This window comes from Chelon labrosus (assembly GCF_963514085.1).
Source record: "Chelon labrosus genome assembly, chromosome: 21".
NCBI lineage: Eukaryota > Metazoa > Chordata > Actinopteri > Mugiliformes > Mugilidae > Chelon > Chelon labrosus.
The window spans coordinates 15202722-15222231 of NC_140354.1; the positions used below are offsets into that span (position 1 = coordinate 15202722).

At 44.3% G+C, this 19510-nt stretch overlaps 2 protein-coding genes across 5 annotated transcripts in view; both read left to right on the forward strand.

Moving 5' to 3' along the window:
* LOC311506367 (adenylate cyclase 9) overlaps positions 1-17607 on the forward strand; it is a 32298-nt gene extending 14691 nt beyond the window's left edge. Inside the window, exons 2-10 of the mRNA XM_084570298.1 lie at positions 6513-6685; positions 8959-9069; positions 9380-9636; positions 9740-9842; positions 10457-10665; positions 11341-11500; positions 11729-11871; positions 12050-12073; positions 12504-17607. Of these exons, the coding sequence (XP_084426424.1) occupies positions 6513-6685; positions 8959-9069; positions 9380-9636; positions 9740-9842; positions 10457-10665; positions 11341-11500; positions 11729-11871; positions 12050-12073; positions 12504-13866 (2543 nt within the window). The 3' untranslated portion in view covers positions 13867-17607. The remainder of the gene's footprint in view (positions 1-6512; positions 6686-8958; positions 9070-9379; positions 9637-9739; positions 9843-10456; positions 10666-11340; positions 11501-11728; positions 11872-12049; positions 12074-12503) is intronic.
* A 964-nt stretch (positions 17608-18571) lies between these two features.
* Positions 18572-19510, forward strand: part of crebbpb (CREB binding lysine acetyltransferase b) — a 31200-nt gene continuing 30261 nt past the window's right edge. For all 4 annotated transcript variants that reach the window (XM_084570650.1, XM_084570652.1, XM_084570651.1 and 1 more), the window contains exon 1: positions 18572-19444. In XM_084570650.1, the coding sequence (XP_084426776.1) occupies positions 19360-19444 (85 nt within the window). In that variant the 5' untranslated portion in view covers positions 18572-19359. The remainder of the gene's footprint in view (positions 19445-19510) is intronic.

A 19510-nucleotide genomic window follows, 5' to 3' on the forward strand; every position in this document is an offset into this window, starting at 1 on the left:
CCATTACATTCACCGACCTTCCGCAACATTAAAACTGCCAACCAGTGAAGTGAATAAGATTGATGATCTCATTCTGATGAAATGTTCCTCCGTGAAGCCTTACTTTGATACGCACCACCACCTGAATGTCACTGCAGACCAATCACACCCCCACGGCAACTCTAAGGGGATGTCCCTTGCGCCATATGTTCCCCTGCTAAGTGATGTCTCCGTGTGATGCAAAAGAAAACGTCATCCTTGGTCCAGTTCTGATACTTATTTCAGCAGTGGACATGCAGCGGTTTCCAGCATGAACTTTTTCAGCAATTTGAGCTACACTCACTCAACTCTTGCATTTGACCACACATGGCAGCCTTTGCCCCCCCCCACGCCTTAATCAATGAGCCGTGGCAATCCATCACCCTGTCACTGGTTCCCACGCCTTTCCTTCCTGGGATGATTTTTGATTGGGGCCGACCGCTGGAGACCGGGGAACACCCCGCCAAGAGCTGCAGATTTGGACACGAGCCCTTACTTCTTGGCTTTTTGACAAATAATGAGATAAAGCGTGTTATTCGCTTGACCAGCGACTATGGCAATGTGTTCATAATGCTACGGCTGATTGGTGCGCATGTATCCCAATGAAGAGAAATTGGTCCACAATTTGAAAGAAAAGAAACTTTAAAGAAAGTTTTCAAGGAGAAAGCATTGATTTTGTGAGTCGGGTTGAGTCAGCTAAGCTAGGTTGCTATCCTAGAGAACGTAATGAACATTAAAGCAAAAAATAACTTTTGAAAAACACTGACATGACTCATGTGGTTGCTGTCCTTGTTTCAATCAGTCAAAGACCTAATTTAATAAAACACAAGGGGAAGAAATATTAAAGGGGAACTACTGTTTTATACAACCTGGACCTTATTTCTGGCATAAAATACCATCGTTTACTCACCCATATAACTTTTGTGTAATTTGTAGTCGTTCGTGTAGTCGTGTATCCACATAGTGGGAGTGACTGGGGCACCGAAACGCAGCCTCTAAATAATGCGTTATCTGCCGCGAAACTCGTTCGTTTCAACAATATTTTGTTATCGTACGCTAGTGCTATTCCCCGTTGAGTCCGGAGTTACCTGTTATCATCATCCGGGGTCTGTAGATTGACCTACAGACCCAGGATGATGTCTTCTGACCTGGATGATGTAATCTGTGATGCCGCAGTAGCAAATGCAGTAGCAAATTACAGGTAAACAAGCCGACCGTTGCGGGGTTAGTAGGTCAATCTACAGACCCTGGATGATGATAACAGCTAACTCCAGACTCAACGGGGAATAGCACTAGCATACGATAACAAAATATTGGTGAAATGAACGAGTTTCGCGGCAGATAATGTGTTATTTAGAGGCTGTGTTTCGGTGCCCCAGTCACTCCCACTATATGGATATACGCAGATCTAATTATCTCCTGAAAAAGTACAAATTACACAAAAGTTATATGGGTGAGCAAAAGTATTTTATGAGAGAGAAATAAGGTCCAGGTTGTAAAAAAACAGTAGTTCCCCTTTAACATGTGAAGCACATACAGTCAGAAGACACTGTGTTGCTGAAAATGAAACAGCCCTAAATGCTGCGTTTAATGACCCTGAAGAAGCATGGACTTAGCAGTGGTGTGTAGCCCCCCCCCCCCCCCCTTCCAGCTCCCACCCATGCTTGACTCGTGAGACTTGAGACGTGCACAGAGTCTCTGCTTCCCCTTTGCTGACAGAAATGACAGTGAGTCCCACTGCGCTTCCTTATGAAAAATGCATGTGTGTCATTCATGTTTTCTGACTGAATGGGTTCACTCACAGGCAGCTGACAGATTCTTCATCCCGCCGCCACTACTACGCACCAACTTGTTTTTTCCCTTTAGTTTTATTCCTGTGTCTGAGCTGTTCCTGGAACCTGAGCTGCCTCTACCTGTTAACGCCAGCTCCTTGCCCTCTGCGCACCATGCTGCAGTAATAAAGTCCTCCCAAACAGCCTGTCGTGCTGGACAGGTTCCCTTTGCACCTCCTGCCCTCTCCCCTCCGACGGGTACAGGATGTACAGCCTATCCCTGGACTGAGACGCGGCGGAGGGAGAACGGGGGGGGGGGGGGGGGGGGCTTCTTGCTGGCAGGGCCAAGTGGCATGGAGAGCTGCCCAGCCTTGCAGAGCTTGTTTCCCTCGCGCCACCTGCTCCTGTGGCCTCCTGCACCGATACCTGGCCCTTGAAGGCAAACCTGTCATTATGGGAAGATCAGGCACACGATATGTTTGTGTTTGTGTGCCGAGCCAAGCATACCTGCCAGCTCCCCTTCCCTCTTTGTTGCCCTTTGTGTTTTTCTGCTTTGGATAAACCTAGCAGGAGAGCAGCGCCGGCTTCTCGGGCCCAGTTGGGTTGGAAAAAGTCGGAAGAAAGGGTTTGTGATAACCTACCAGAACGTTTTATATTTATAGCTACGGTACCTGTTGCGTTTGAGTGTTCATCCCAGCAATCCATCTGTTCTGCTCTTTTGTGTGTTCCAGTGATAAAAGATCATTTTTTTTCCTCTAAGTAGACATTTGGCCGCCTTCTTTTTGCTTTGTTGAATGTAGGACAGTGCAAGGGTGTGTAGTGTCCAGGCTTTTTGCTGCAGCTGTTTGCATTCCACTTAGTTGTCCTTCTCTTTGCTCCGGGCCAGTGGAGTGTTTGAAATGATCACTGCAGTGTGTGTGTGTAGCATCCACCTTTTTTTTTTTTTTTTTTTTCCTGTATGTTTGTTTGGCTCACCCAATCTGCAATCTGCACCGTAGCCGAGGGTTGAGGGGTGGCCATTGTTCCGTGAGAGCTTGTACATGCTGAGAGGTGAGAGGAAGGGAGGCGTAGAAGTGATAGCGGTATTTGTTTGCAAAGTGTTTTTCTCATTTCAGTCTCCTGTGTGTCCCGAACAAAAGGGGGGGTTGGAGAGGGAGATAATGTGACTGGGCTCTCGCAGGGAAAGGTTATCTACTGTTCCCTGTTGGCTAATGGCGGGACACTCCAAGTCTCATAACGCCCGGAGGCCGCCACTAATGATGCTCTTCAATTAGCGCAAGGTCATCAGAGATGGAGAAGGTCCAGAAACACGCATACCTGCTTCAGAGGCCATCACACGGATGTGAGATGAGTGACGGATGGATAGAAATGCACACGCACAACATGAAAGTAACAAGAGGCATCAACTGGAACATGCGGCGTGAAGTTTCCTGACCTTTTTGTCTGCCACGAGACCTTTAGAGGAGAGCTGCGGATCCAGCTTTATCAGAGGCTCAATCTATTGCCTGACAACGCCGCAGTTTCACCTGCCACAAGGTTAGATTGTAAAGATGAAAAACCGTCCCATCGGATGGCAAGGAGCCGGTGCACAGATACATTTATCTGTGTGAAACGTCATGTAACGCACAAACACGCCCCGCAGTTGATTTCTCTTGCTCCTCTCTGCGGGGGGTTTCTCTCAGTCGAGCTAACGGCTAGCTAACGTTTCATACGTTTACATTAACCCGTGGAGAGAATGTGCTCTTGATTTTAAACATCAGCCGCTTTTTAGTCTTGAAAAAAATGCCTCACAACGCTGCAGTTTCACCTGCCACAAGATTAGATTGTAAACATGAGGGACCGTCGCACAGATACATTTATCTGTGTGAAACGTCATGTAACGCACAAACACGCCCCGCAGTTGATTTCTCTTGCTCCTTCTCTGCGGGGGGATTTCTCCCAGTAGAGCTAACGGCTAGCTAACGTTTCGTACGTTCCCATTAACCCGTGGAGAGAATGTGTTCTTGATTTTTAACATCTTTTTAGTCTTAAAAAAACTCTTGAACATACAAGACGAGATCTAACAGGAAGTGACGGGCAGGGCACTCCACAGCTGATCTCCTGTCTCCTCTCTTAGCCGTCAGCTCGTCATTGTTTTCCCTCACGTAGTTTATTTGCGAGTTTGCGACCCACTTTTCCCCTGTTGTGTTCAAATGATCCGCTCATAATTGTCTGTCTTTCCGATATTGGGTCATTATTCCTTCATGCGCTGCCAAGTCATCTTCGCTCTCTCTCTCTCTCTCTCTCTCTCTGCCATCTACTTTTTCTCTCTGGTTAATGTCTAACCTGAAGTAGTATTAGAGAATAAAGGGCTGAACGCTCCAGTGGTTTCTGCTGAGATGAATTTGCCTCAGTCCCCCGTCTTTGTACAGTTTTGTTATTACTCAGCATTCACCATTGCTTTTCCAGCAGGATTTGCATTAACCATGACTCTGAATATATAAATAAATAATAAAATGTGACTCACATGCTCAAGTACATTTTATTGCGCGCTTCAGCCTGAAACAGATGCGACTGTTTCTCTTAAAAGGATGAGAAAACAGAGTGCCTCAGACCTCTATCCACACTAGTCTTTGAGGAAAATAGTCACCGTCTTTCTGCCTCCTCATGTGTCACAGGAGATATTTAGGAAAAGGAGAGAAGAAGACAGGATAAGCTCAGGAGTGTGTCATGTTGGAGGGCAGAGATGGATTGATTAGCAAAATAATGAAATCAGGTGATGTTTCTGGATCCGTCTTTGCCACGGTCACACTCTCTCATTTATTTATTTATTTTTTTTTTACAACAAGGCAGTCAAAAAGCTCTCCTGCTGCCTCTTCTCGTCCACAGTGCCATTCTGCATCACTGGTGCGGGGAATTAGTTAGTTGTTACCGCTATTTACCGCCCTCATTTCCCGTCCCTGAATCTCATCCACCTGGCTATCGACCCGGCCACAGAGAGGCTGTCCATCTACACCTCCGCTCAATGTGTGTCTGACTGGGTGCGTAGGCGGTTAGAGGCGGCATTTTTTATTTATTTTTTTCGGTGACTCTCTCGCGTCTACATCTGTCTCGTCATCTGAATTTTGGTTTCTTGTTTTTGTGCCTACTTCTTGATATGTGTTTTTCCTCAGTATTTATCCAGTTAATTTTATTTTTTGGTGCATGTAAATGTTTAAAAATTAGATTGCGTACCCTAGGATTATAAGCGAGCCGCAGAGGGGAGCCCCAGGACGGCTCAGCGGAGGCAGGGGCAGGCTTGTCTGAAGTACTTAGCGCGGACAGTGCATAGAGCCTAGGGCCACGGCTTCACTGAGAGTTGGATTAGGTGGATAAGGACGCAGTCGAAGGTACTTACCTGGGCTTCTGACAAACCTGTCACTGTGGTTGTGGCTTGTTGTAGGGAAGATGATTAGGAGATCAATCGCATACAAGTGGCCTTCTTGTTCTGTGTCCACTTGGGGGGGTCACGGGGGGCTGGAGCCTATCCCAGCTGTGATTGGGCGAGAAAGGTTACACCATGGATAGGTCGCCAGTCTATCGCAGGGCTAACACAGAGAGATGGACAACAACACTCACACCTATGGCCAATTTACATAGAAAGGCCCCAGTCGGCCTGGATTCGAACCCAGAACCTTCTTGCTATGAGGCGTCAGTGCTAACCACCACACCCTGTTCTAGTTCTTGATGGCCTTAAAACAAAAACTATGCTTCCGAACACTACAAGTCTATTCTCTTTGTATTTACTGTATCATAGCAACGGTGTTGGCAATGAAAACCCAAACAGGAAGCGGAGCACATGTCTGCAATGAAGAAGAAGAAATTGCACGACGGGAGCATCTCGGTGAAAAGGCGGAAGAACGAGAGCGCGCACCATTCTGTGCACAATTTCACAGCTTCGCATGTCTCAGCTCAGTGAAACGCAGTTAATTCAAACACACTGTCGCTGCATTGTTGGATTTGTCTGCTGAACAGAAAGAGACGCACGAACCAAGTTGTGTTTCTGTTTTTTAAACGGTCCTGTCCCAGACACACACACACACACACACACATGCACACGTTGTGGCACCGATGCAAAATGCTGACATGTTGATAGAAGTGGGAAGAGGCAGCTGTTCAAATATTTGGCTGGTGTGCCCGAAACTGTGTCTGAAACTGTTTCATGGTCATCGAACACAAACGCGTCAGCGCCCGAAAAAAGATGCACTTGCGCTCGTGTTATAAAGGGAATAAAGTCGACAAGGAGATGGATTAATGGGAGGAATTCAATAGTTACTATATAGAAATTCTTCCTCGGGCTAATGGAGGCGCGGCAGAAAAATCAATGCGATGAAGAGAAACGGCCATGAGCAGAAACTGTGGGGGGATAAAAAAGCGTCTGTCAAGGTGTTGGGCTGTTAAGCAGCGTCTCGCTTACACAAACAAACACCTGCATGCATGTACATGTACATGCGCTGTATATGGAAACGAGCATGACTCATGTGGATGACCTTGGCTTATCCAAGTGGGAGTGATTGATATTCAGGGCTTCTTCCTCTGTTACCTGCTTATGTAATTCACAGAAGGGAATTCATCCCGGGTACCGAGCCTCTGCTGAATCCCAAACAACCCCACAGGGATGACTAAACACAACTGAGGCCTGCCACATTTACGTCTGAGGCAAAATAACCGATCCATTATTCCTTTCTGCTTCTCTCTCTCCAGGCCTGAGGACCTACTTGATCTCAGGCAGGAAAGTGGAACCTCACGCTCACTGCAACTGCTCCCAAATTGGGCTGACCGGGCAGGAGCACGCCGATCCTCGGTGTCCCGCTTCCAGAGTGCACACGCCCGATGGAGCCCCTGCGGCCGGCACCCTTCCTGCAGACAGAGCCAAGGTGAGCGTTTTCTTTTCTTTCTCCCGGCTAAGAAAATCAGCTATGTCATGGAAAAAGTAAGTATATTTCGTGGATTGTTTATCGCTGTGCATCTCCGTCGCCTGAGGAGCTCTATGTTCCACCGCAGCCTCTTTTCATTTGCTTTTGTGTATGTGGGTGTCTCTGAAGCTTTAATAAATATTTTCTGCTGTTCGCATGCAAGGAATCTATCGTCTTGTGTTGTGAATAAGCAGAACAACTTTCATCCCCGTGCATTACCCTGGATCCGCTTCTCTTCTCTCTGTGTAATTGGATGATTTCAACCTTTTGCACCCTACGTGATTAGAGCATCTTTGTAAAAATTTCCTCTTGAGTTATAGGATCGTAGTAGTCCTCATTAAATGCTTAAGAGTCTGAGAACAAAAGGGTCAGATCCTAGAGTTGTGCTGTTGTCCCCGGCAAGTAGTGTCTACATAATAACTGACCTTTAGTGCCTCGCAGAGAGGTTTTGCATTTACTTCCAAAATGTTCCACTGGATTAATGAGTCTTCTTCTTGCACTCACCTGTTTTGTTTTTTAGCTGACATATACAGTAAAGTATAGGTTATGAGTATAATGCTCATGTGGTAGAATTCTACCAATAACATTGGCTCAGTGCCCCCGCTGTTCTATTGATCCTGCAGTCCTTTGCAAATGCTCTGATCTAGCTCCAAGCTCACAAGGTTCTCGTCAAGAAGCTATTGAGGAGGGGTTAAATGTTCAGTGATGATTACCCTTTTGCTTGCAGTTTTCAGTGCAGCTGGAGTCACACTGTGGCTCTTCAGCGTCTGATATGATTACTGCTGGCTGCTGACCAGAAGACTGTTAGTCTTACTCTGGAAAACCATGTTTTTCCTCCGCTTGGAGAAAATTAAGTTTATCATTTTTTCATTTTTAGTCATGTCTGCTATGGCCACAAGCTTTTGAGCTGATATACACCGATCAGCCACAACATTAAAACCACTGACAGGAGAACTAAATACTAAATAAAAACTTGTGACAATACAATGTTCAGCTTGGAAACGTTTGGACCTGACATTCATTCATGTGGATGTTACTTAGACATGTAGCACCCACCTAGACCAGACCAGGCACCCCCACCCCATAGCAATGACACCCCTTGATGGCAGCAGCCATCCCCAGCAGGAAGCAGCCTGACACAGGTAAGTATTTGGTTGTTAACAGACACTAGTCATGCGAGTTTCTGATGAGCTACAACCACAGATGTTCCTGTTTAAACCCAAACTCTCCACCAGTCCTTAGGAACTGAAGAAGCTATTCGGACAAAACATCTTCAAGAAGCTCCACACGCCCAGTTGCCCTTGTTTCAGCTTTTTTTGGAACCACTTGGGTCATTTTAAATTACAGTGACTAATAAATACTTGTAGAGTGAAGGATTGTAGGAATTTAACCAACGTGGAGAGTGTACATTGCTTTCATTAAGTCTTCCAACAAGCCGACAGTGCATTGGCCCTGGGTGAAGATACTATTGGTAGGTTAAAGCCTTAATTATGACTTAGATTATGACAATTGACAAGAGAAGTAAATAACATCGACCATCTTGTGACAATTCAATGTTCTGCTGGGAAACTTTTGGACCTGGCATTCATGAGGATGTTACTTAGACATGTACCACCTTCCTAGACCAGACCAGACACCCACATCTCATAGCAATGACACTCCTTCCCCAGTAGGATGCAGCCTGACATAGACACACACACACACACACACACATAAACAGTAGGAACAATAAAACAAACATACAAACAAACAAACTGATCAAGCATCTGTGGGATGATTCACAGAGGCCCCTCCCCTCAACCCATGGTGCCAGACACCACAGGACACCCTCAGGAGGCCCATGGCCCTCAGAAGACCCACTAACAGATCTTTCTGCCAGGATAGGTGGAGAGGAGAAGTGTAGTTGCTGGGAGAAAAGAGAAGAAAGAGGGTAGAGAATGACGATTTCTCCCTACGACTGATAACTTCTCCACTCACTGCGTTTCCATCTTCTCTGTGACTCTTCTCACGTCTTCTGCAGTCGCAAACACGATTGAATATTTTCTATCAATGCACCATTTCTGTCATCGCTCTCTTGCTATTTTGTCATCCCCCCGCCGCCTCCTTTTCACGTATTTCTCTCCTCATATGCTCTCCTTGATCTCTATCTTTCACATGATTAACTCTCATTCTTCTTCTTCTTTTTTTTTCTTTGCCCTCACACTCTGCACCGCCAACCTTCAATCTCGCCGCAGTCGCCCTGTCTTTCCTGCAGCGTGGCCCTGATCGCTGGGGAGGATCAGGTTCACGAGGAGGGAACGGTGCACAATGGCTGCCATGACGACCACAAGACCAACAGCAGCAAGGTTAGCCCGTTGTTATCACCGGGAACCACACAGAAGAGACGTTAAACTGTCTTGTCTAAAATGTTCGAATGTAGTTTATGCCCGTCCAAGTATTCAGGGAACTGTAATCTATTTCTGGTTATATTTACAAAGGCCCTGCAGCAATCTCAAAAATAGTTTAAAGAAATAGAAGTCAGTTCAGTGCATAGTCTTGAACTTTCATATTTCCTATTAAAACTACTTCATATGATTGTCGACCCATTTTCAAGAAATCTATGTCGCACCTTTATTTTTGGCATACGGGAACTCTCTCGTTTCTCGTCCCCCGCAGGACTCTTCGACTCTCAAGCGTTCCCCAGTGGTTTCAGCTGGGCGCAGCCCCAAGGCTCTGAACGGCCTGCTCAGTCCTCGGCTAGAAGCCCTGACCAACAGCCAGACGTCGCTGTGTGAGATGCTGCAGGAGAAGGAGAAGAAGACGTGGAGCGGAGGAGCCATGGGCATGGACCACTCGGCGCTCATCCCTCTGCGATCCAAGAACTTCAGGGAGAGGAGTGACGCCCACTTTGTGGATGTCATCAAGGAGGACAGGTAGTCGTTAATCATAATGCACGGAGATCAGTATATCGGTTGTTAATGGGAAATTATTAAATTTTTTTTGGTTGATTCTGACTTTCCCCTGTGTCTGTGACAGTCTCATGAAGGACTATTTCTACAAACCTCCCCTAAACAAACTGAGCCTCACTTTCTTGGAGAGGAGCCTGGAATCTGCTTACCGGATAAGCTACCAGGAGGAGGTGAGTGTGTTTGAGAATTGTGTTTCTGTGTGATGTAACGCCCCTATGCCTGATTGTGTAACGTCTGTGTGTGCTGTTTATCAATGTGTGCTGCGAGTTCAACGCGGCGTACTTCCCTTTGGTCTGACAGTCGAGTTTTACGACTGTTTGTGTCTTTTCACGAGTACCGACCACCCCCTTTTCTTGCTGTCTCCACACACGAGTGAGCATATTTGCTTTTGTTTCTGCACATTTGTCTTTGTGCTTCTTTGCGTTCCAGCATTTCTCCGAGTTTTGTCTGGGAAGCCTGTTACCACTGCGTTATGATCAGATTGGTCAAGACTGCGGCAAAGAGAAATCACTGCAGGACCTTAAAAAACGATTTTGTATTGGGTTGGGATGTCCTCTGCTGGTGTAATGCAGAAATGCATTATAATGCCATGGACGCTACTCTTAATGCTGTCTTAATACGTGTTGCTTGCACAGCACTCTGGTCAACAGGGGTTGTTTTTAAATGAGCTATAGAAATAAACTTGGACTTAATTCCTTAACACTTAATTCCTTAGAATTGAGACTCATTAAAGGTGAGACATTTGACTGTTTAATACCGCTGTGTTTTGTGTCTTCTCTCCCAGGTGGAGACCCAAGCAGGGATGCAGACATTTGCCAGCCCGATGTTCAGCTCCTTCCTGGACATGCTGCTGTGCTGCTCGGTGTTCCTGTCTCTCTCGCTGGCTTGTTTTCTGCGGCCGCTCGTCACCCAGCAGAGTCTGTCCACGCCGGCGCTCGTTTTGACAGCTGCGGCCTCGCTGCTGGAAGCTCTGGCTCTGCTGTTCGCTATACGGTGAGACTCTGAATACAGATTTGAATTTGAATTTCAAATCCCTTGAAGGAGGATTTTGGATTTCCTTGAACTCGTGAGACGACGGCAATCGGTGCTTTATGTGTACGGAAACAGTGTCAGGACTGTTAGTTTAAGTGATGATCACATGGGAATACAGATGATGGGCTTGTACTTAGAGTTGAGCACACCGCCCACTTAGTTTTTTTTTCATCACAAAGTATATTTAAAGTGTACTCCGGCAGAGGAAGAAACAGGAATGAAAATGTTGACACTGTTACTTATATAACTGAGAGGTAGGAAGTATAAAAAGGAAGGACCTCAAATCAAAAAGTGTCAAATATACAGTCACTGGACACCTTCCCCGTTATGATGCTCAGTTTGAACTCCAGCAGATCTTCACCACGTGTAGGGATGCACCGAATATTCGGCCACCGAAAACTGAAAATGCACTTTTGGGCCATTTTCGGTGGCCAAGAATTTTCATTTTGGTGCTTCCCTACTGACTGATTAGGTCTGAATAGATGTCTTAAATGAGCACGTCTCGTTTTGAGGCCCTTGGAGAGAGGCGCTGTAACTCAAAGCATAGGTGTGGACAGTCATGTCTGTGAAGTGCTGCTTTACAACGTCTCTAAAGCATCGTAACAGTCACGGCTTCCTTTTTATTTTCCTATCCAGCATGGCTTTCTATCTGGACACCGTTCTGAGCTGCACTCGGGTCCTGATGAGGGCCATCTCAGGCTGGATTGCGCGTCACTTTGTAGGAGCTGTCCTGGTGTCCCTGCCCACTGTGGCAGTTTTCTCTCATGTCACCTGTGACATGGATCTCTCCATCCAGGTATATGTTTTTTTTTTCTCTGTTTACAAAAGGATCGAACCAATGCAGTTGCTTGTGTGATGAGTTTAGCCTTTGACAAGTAATGCACGTCAGCTGTAGGGCTGTAAAACTTGATCATCAATCATTTTTAGTTGCCGTTAAATTGAATTGACTTGCAGTCAGTAAAAATTTACGACATGTAATCATCATTACCACGACTAATATAGCTCTCCTCCGTATGTTTTCCAGTTTCAGATGTTCATCTGCTGTGCCGTCATCATAGCTATCGTTCAGTATTGTAACTTCTGCCAGCTGAGCCACTGGATGCGCTCAACGCTAGCTACACTGGTGGGACTGGCGCTGCTCGCCCTGCTCTTCGACTTCCCCTGCAGGTATGCCGTGCACGTTTGTTGCGGAGACACTGAAGGCAGAAGGAATTTAATGAGGTCTATCCCACAGCATTGCTTTGATAAAACTGTGTGTTGACTAACGCTGCCAGAGATAATGTGAAGGCGCTGGTTTTAGTTTATGTTTGAACAATCTGCACTGCTTCTGTTTCGTCTCTTCCAGTGTCGTCGGGAGTCAGCTTTTACCGTAAGTGTCGTTATTTCTAAATATTTGTGGTTCAAGGCAAGAGTCAGCATTTACAAAAAAATGCCAAACAACTAAGGGGTTTTATGTAGCATGCATTTAGATAGCAATTTTAGTGCAATGACGAAGGAATGCAACCATATGCAGACTGGGGTTGTTTCTGCGATTCATGGTTGGCTTCCCGGCCTCTCTCGGCTTTACTTTTCTTGAAACATATTTTGTGATGCACAGAACCTTATTTTAGTGAAGTGCATGCAGTCATTTCCAAATGCTTCCGGTGCCTCTGCAGTTGCAGTTAGTTACTTGTACCTCCGAATGCTGCAAGCAAGCAAAATATTTATCCTCCTGACCTTCTGTTTGTCTGTGTCTCTGGATTCTTTCAATCTGTCCGTGTCTGTTTGTTTGTCTCTCTCCCTCTCTCTCACCCACCCAGGATTTGTAACATGGAAGACGTCAGCAACAGCAGCAACAGCTCCATTGTCGTGTCTGACCCAGTATACCCCGACTCACAGCCCCACCCACAGGAGATCCTGGGACCTGAGGCCTGCGTGGCATTTTTCCTGCTCCTCCTCCTGGTCTGGTTCCTTAACCGAGAGTTTGAGGTCAGTTACCGCTTGCATTACCATGGCAATGTGGAGGCCGATCAACACCGCATCAAGATTCAGAACATGAGGGACCAGGCCGACTGGCTGCTTCGTAACATCATTCCCATCCATGTGGCCGAGCAGCTGAAAGTCACCCAGAGCTACTCGAAGAACCACGACAATGTGGGTGTAATATTTGCCAGCATCGTTAACTTCAGCGAGTTCTATGAGGAAAGCTACGAGGGAGGCAAGGAGTGCTATCGCGTCCTCAACGAGCTGATCGGCGACTTCGATGAGCTCCTACGGAAGCCTGCCTTCTCAAATATCGAGAAGATCAAGACCATCGGTGCCACCTACATGGCGGCGGCGGGACTCAATGCTCAGCAGTGCGCCGATGCCGCACATCCTCACGCTCACCTCCGCGCTCTTTTTGAGTTTGCCCTAGAAATGATGCGAGTGGTGGACGACTTCAACAAGAACATGCTGGGCTTTGGCTTCAAGCTTCGCATCGGGTTCAATCATGGGCCGTTAACAGCGGGGGTGATTGGCACCACTAAGCTTCTCTACGACATCTGGGGCGACACAGTCAACATTGCCAGCCGCATGGACACAACGGGGGTGGAGTGTCGTGTCCAGGTCAGCGAAGAGAGCTATTGTGTGCTCAGCGGCATGGACTATGAATTTGATTATCGCGGCACAGTAAATGTCAAAGGGAAAGGTCAGATGAAGACATTCCTTTACCCTAAAAGCAGCGACAGTGGCCCTGTGCCTCAGTACCAGCTCTCTGTCTCACCAGAGATCCGAGCACAGGTGGATGGTAGCATTGGGCGCTCACCCACAGATGAAATCGCCAGTATGGTGCCCGCAACCAGCATGACGGCGAGCAGTACCAATACTATGGTACCCAGTGCCAGCACTGGTACCTCTACTACAACGGGGCTTAGCCACGTGAAAGAAGCAGATACTCGTGAAAGACGTCCTTCTGCAGAAGCCGCTCATGCCAGGCGATCTACATCACACAGTGGCCTGACATCTGTACCTGTAACCAATCTAGAAGGACCTCTCACTTCTCCTAACAACAAACAGCTCACCATCTCACCCTCAGTCCAGCAAGACGCGCCGCGAAGTTCAACAAGTTCTCCGAAAGGCATCAAGAAAGACAACAACGAGGATGACTATGACAGCAATATCGGGGAGTTAACCAGACTTTAGGAATTTGCTGCAGCGGCGCTTTTATCATCAACCCTCTCTACCCTTTAAGCTCTCGTTCCTGCCAGTCGGCAAGTGTAGAATCACTGTACCTTTGATCCTGCTCCAGGTAGAGACAGAAGATGTCAAAAGATCCAGGGGCGTCTTCTCGTCAGCCAGGAAGCAGGTTGTTTTTGGTATAAATATTGGTTGGCTGGCATTATTTAAGGTGCTTGGTAGACCACAGGCGGTCTCAGGCAGGAACACATAGGAAATAGTAAAATGTGATAGCTGTCTCTGAACCTTCTATTGCCTCCAATAGATCCCATTGCCTGCCATTAACTTACTTGATTATCTTTACACCTTTAATCTTGATTATTTCTTTCATATATCTTTTAAGTGCCTTTAGAATAGAATACTATATCGACTAAGCCTTTTTAGTAAGGGAATAACAACATAAAGGGAAAACTGTAAATTAGAAAACTTTTTGGACGAAAAGCTTTGCTTTTGTTACAGGTTTACTTTATAAACTATGTTTTGCTATGATGTTTCATGCCTTTTAACGGAGCGGAAAGGAAACACTATATGTGTCATGTGAGGCAAAATGAGAAAAACTGATTTCACTCTAAGACGTGTTCTTGTAAAGTCTGCGCCAACATGCTGCGGACCCTGTGTATATGTTGTCCTTGAAAACCAGAAATCTCCTAATGAAAGACACAGCAGGGACTAATTAATACAGGCTAAGAGCAGATGAGGCTGAGCTGCGTGTTGTGTCTGCACGATGAATGTCTCTGCACGCACGCCGTGTGTGATTGTGTGTACGCCTGTAAGATTATGCAGGGTTTAATGAGGAGAGGTGCATATGAGTTGTTCAAACGACTTGGTGTAACTTCAGGATTACAAACGCGTCTTAAGGGACGGCGTTGGACAAAAAAAAAAACTTGTTTGCTGATGTGGCAGCTTTTTCTCTCGCCTCAGCTCTGAGGCACGATGGTCTCGGCTACATTTAATCAGCATGCTTGTGGTATCATAGGCCCACCGTTACTAGTGTCTGTGCCATATGTGATCCAGACTCTTGTGAGAACTCGAGCTGTGTTTAGTGTTGGACCCTAAAAGGAACCGGTGCACCTAGAGTGTCTTGAGACTTTAGATGGATTAGCGATAATAACTGCCTAGGTTTGCCATGGATTACACTGTGCGTGTTAGCTGATAGCGCTTATAAGACATGGATAATCAAAGTGGAATGTCACAAATAAAATAAATCGAGATGTATTTAATTGTGATTGTTGTTACACGAAACTTGAACTGTTTATCTGATGCACCCCTTTCTGCTTTCTATGATTTGAAAAAAAAAAGAAAAAAGTACTGGATGCAAACAGCTGGACGCTTCTTTTACTGCTTAAGACATTCAATGGCACGAAACTTAATGTAACGGCGCTGTAAATGCAACGACAGTGCACCAAATGTGTTTCACGTCCCTGAGTATTTTTGTTGTGCTTTGTTATTTATTCATGTTTTTTTTCTGTCTATACTTTCAGATTATTATACTTGGATAACACTTTCTTTCTTGGTTGTGTGCTCAAAGGCAAAAAAAAGGGAAGACATTCTAGCATGAAATCCACTTGGTTGTCTTATTTTTTACATTCAAATATCCTGAACAATAAAACCTCGTGTTTTTTAAAGTGTGAGAGGAAATAATACAATATACATATACAGCTTGCCTTTATTTGAACCTTTGCATTCAGCAATACCTTAATAGTTACATGCTTAGTTTGCCATGTGTGGAGTTAGGGTAGCTTGTGCCTTTTTAACTTTGAACTTCATCAGTTTTGCCAGTGTAGGCTCCAAGTTATTTTGGGAGGCTTTATATTTGCATTCTGCATTATATTTGTAGATATACAGTTTTAAAACAGGCTCATTGATATCAGTTTTACCGACTTATCGTTGTGAAGTTGTTCTTTACTCTTTAATTTGCTGTTTCTATTACATTTGGTGTCAAACTCATGTTAGTTCGGGGGCCACATACAGTCCAATATGATCTCGTGTGGCCGGACCAGTGACATAATAGCATAATAACCTAAGTAAATTAGAAGAATGTTTACTATGGTTAGTATCCTTTTAAAAAAACGACATTTCTTAAGAAAAATAAGTGCAATTTGGGCACATTGCTGTCTGCTGTTTAGTCTCAGTGTTGTGTTCTGTCCACTTCTCTTACTAAAACAGTGGATAAATTAGGGATAGCAGCTATTTTCATCTACAAAATTACATTATTTTCACAGCAAATTCATGCCGCGGGCCAGATTAGAGCCTCTGCCGGAGCCGCTTTTGGCCCGCGGGCCATATGTTTGACACCTGCGTTCTATTAGGTGCAAGACACGATGCAAATTTTTTGCAGTTTTTCAAATCTCTCTCTGCCTTTATGATCAGTTTGAGGAGGCTTTTTCTCCCAAATGTCTCTGATCCATAAAACCTACAGTTACTAATTTTGGCTTCGCCGTTTTGCAGCTGTCATTGAAATACCTAAACTTGGGGACGTTAATTAATTGGGCTCAGCCAAACATATGGTATGACAATGCTGACATTTGTGTTTGGGTCATTAAATTTTGAAAAGGTTTTCTTATAATCATGAGATTTGATCAGTGCCTTTTTCTTTATGTACACAATTGAATATAAATATAACTTACTGTACTTATGTATTAGACAGAGCCAGGTTGTTTTAAGAGGTTATAGCGGTGGAAAATGTTCTTTTCGCTTATGAGCACACAACATGTGCACCAGCCCCACGTTTATGTTTATTATGCTAAAACAAAAGGGATGCTTAACATAATGTTATTTTAATTGTTATTAGCAAAGGTCAACTGCAGAGGTCATGATGATTCTTGAGTGTCAGGTAAAGTATATAAGCTACATTTCTTTTTATTTCCCTCCTGATTTTGATAAAGTGTGTTTTAAATATTGTGCATTATTTTTTTTTTTTTTAAATAAACTCTGAACATGTTTTAGGACAAACATTAATAGTTGGACAGGTGTGTCAAGTCGCAGATCAGATTGTCACTATTTCCCACCTTTTTTTCAAAGCAAACACGAGCCCGTCTGTTGGTTCGGTCGGATTTATTGAGATGTAAGTGGTATTCTGTGACAGCAGAATGGCACACTGGGTAAATGTTGATGCCAAAGAGTGTCATCGCCATCTCTCGTTGTCTTAACCTCTTAATTTGCAGGTCGTGTCGTGCAACTTAAAGGTCATTTATATACTCACTGTCGAAACACAATTGCACAAGGCGCTCACTTTTTATGTACAGTATGCCTTTATATTGTATCTGATCATTTTCTATTATTTATATATGCGCATGTACTAGAGTATTAAATAGTCTTAAGTACTGGGTAATTTCAACAATCTCCTCGCTTGCATGTGTGTAAAAAAACAAAACAAACAAAAAAAAAAAACGCGTGAGTGTTTGTAAAACTGTGCGGTTGTGTGTATTTCGGAAAGGGATGCTCTAATCTTGAATGTGAGACGGGACAGTTTTGCCGAGATTATCATCACAAAAAGTCAGTAAGGCTTTAATCAATAGGCATTTCCTTTTTAATTTATAAATAAAACGGGTGGGGGGGCCGCGTGTACAAGATATCTGCTGGTAGGCAGTTTTGAAGTAGCCTGCTAATGCTCCCCCGTCAGCTTTTAATGAATTGTTGCTTTCTTTGGATATGTTTTTTTGTACTGTATATAGCACGCTAATAGGTGAAGTGAAAGTTAATATTGAATAAAGTCAGTTGCTGGGAAATGTTGTCAAGTTGAATTTATAGCCTGTACACTACACTCAGTTGTGTGTTTAGCATTAATAATATAATATAATATAATATAGTAGAAGATGAACACTTTTATTATGCAAAATTTTATTTAATTCATTATGCTTTATAACAAACTAAGTCGTGCATAGCCATAACAAGACGTTTAAAGATCTTAATGACAAAGCAGCTATAGCTGTTTGATAAATATCGTATAATTTCAAATAAAATGTTTGCCACTGTAACGTAACTGTGCAAAAATATAAAGAAACATAACATAGGAACACAGATGCTGATCCCAAGTGCTTCAACGCTTCTCGAATAAATTGACCTTTTTTCTTTGCGGCACTGGTAATGTGAAACAAATAAGGGGCTTGTATGGGACTCGAGCAGAATTTTTACAGTTTTGTTTTTCTCTGTAGTTTATATTTTTGTGTTGAATTCAGTTTAGCTTCGGGGTCGTTTCCCAGAATGCATTTGTGTGTTCCAATCTGGCTTTACTGTTAAATAATGTTTTAATTTGTTTGTGTCTATTATTATTATTATAAAGGGGCAATATTAAGGATTTTAGACAAAATTTCACTGTAAAAACACTTTCTCAATATGTGACAAATATAGTACACAATATCAAAATGATATTTAATTGCTAGTTTTAGTTCATTACCATAATAACCATAGCCTTAAGAATATTCAAATTAGTATTTTCCATTTGTAGTAACGACTACTGTACGTCTGTAAAGTTGCAAAAAAGGTATAAGATTTCATATTTTATTTGTGCTATTCCACCCCTAGAGGCAACTTCACGTACGTCCGTGTGACGCACAATGGGACACAGGTTTACGTCAGGGCGTCATAGCACGGCACGACACCTCCCCCTCCTCCCCCCACAGTCTAGCTGGGAAGAAAAAAAAAAACTTTTTTGTATCGGAGGAATCAACAGCCGCCATCTTGACGCGGCTCGGAATCGGGATTTCGGGGGGAGCATTAATTTTAAAAACCGATCGGAGCTGCCCAGACCGGTCTCAAACGGCTTTTTTCGTGCAGAAAATCGAAGTGTTAGCTCTTCCGATGAGAATTAATGCAAACATGTGAGGATTAAATGGGTTTTATCGTCAAGAGAGCCCACTGTATATTTGATTTCCCTTTTAGAGAGCGCCGCTTCTCGCCGTATCTCCGTGCCGAGACGCTGTATTTACCGGGAGACAGCGACCGGAAAAATAATCCGCCTCATAGAAAATATTTTTTGAATTTTGGTCTTTTATTTAAGCCAAAAACAGATTTTATGGCGGCTCGTTTGGACGGCGAAAAAAATGATTCTGTACGCACGTGAAACCGGCGAACTGCGGAGAAAGGGATTTGCGTACGCCTTGTGTAATATTTTATGATTGTTTTTTATTTATTTTCCTCGAACTGAAATAATTTCTGGACGTCGTTATTGAGGATAATTATGTGGGTGTTGGGTGTTGGATTATCATGGGGTGATCTTCGACGGCGGAGCGTGGCGCTGTTGCCCTTCTTTTGAAATCATTTTCCTCCAGGCAGCATTTCGCCAGTCAAGAAAAAAAAAACTGTTAAATTGCTCCTTTTTTTTTTTTATAGCGTAACACTAGAAGAAGTTACGGCATATTACGACCTAGGGGACGACGTGTTGGACTGATCCTATTACCATTATTATTATTATATATATTTTTTTGCACCACCATCCATTCATAATACTCGCCGACCAGGATGGCTGACAATCTGCTGGAAGTCGGACCCACCGCTGCAAAGCGACCCAAGCTCAATTCACCCCTCTCAGGATCAGACGGTCCAGGTAAGCACAGGACCTTACACCTTAGTGACAAGTTAGATGTAGTCACTTGCACAGTCTGTGTTTACT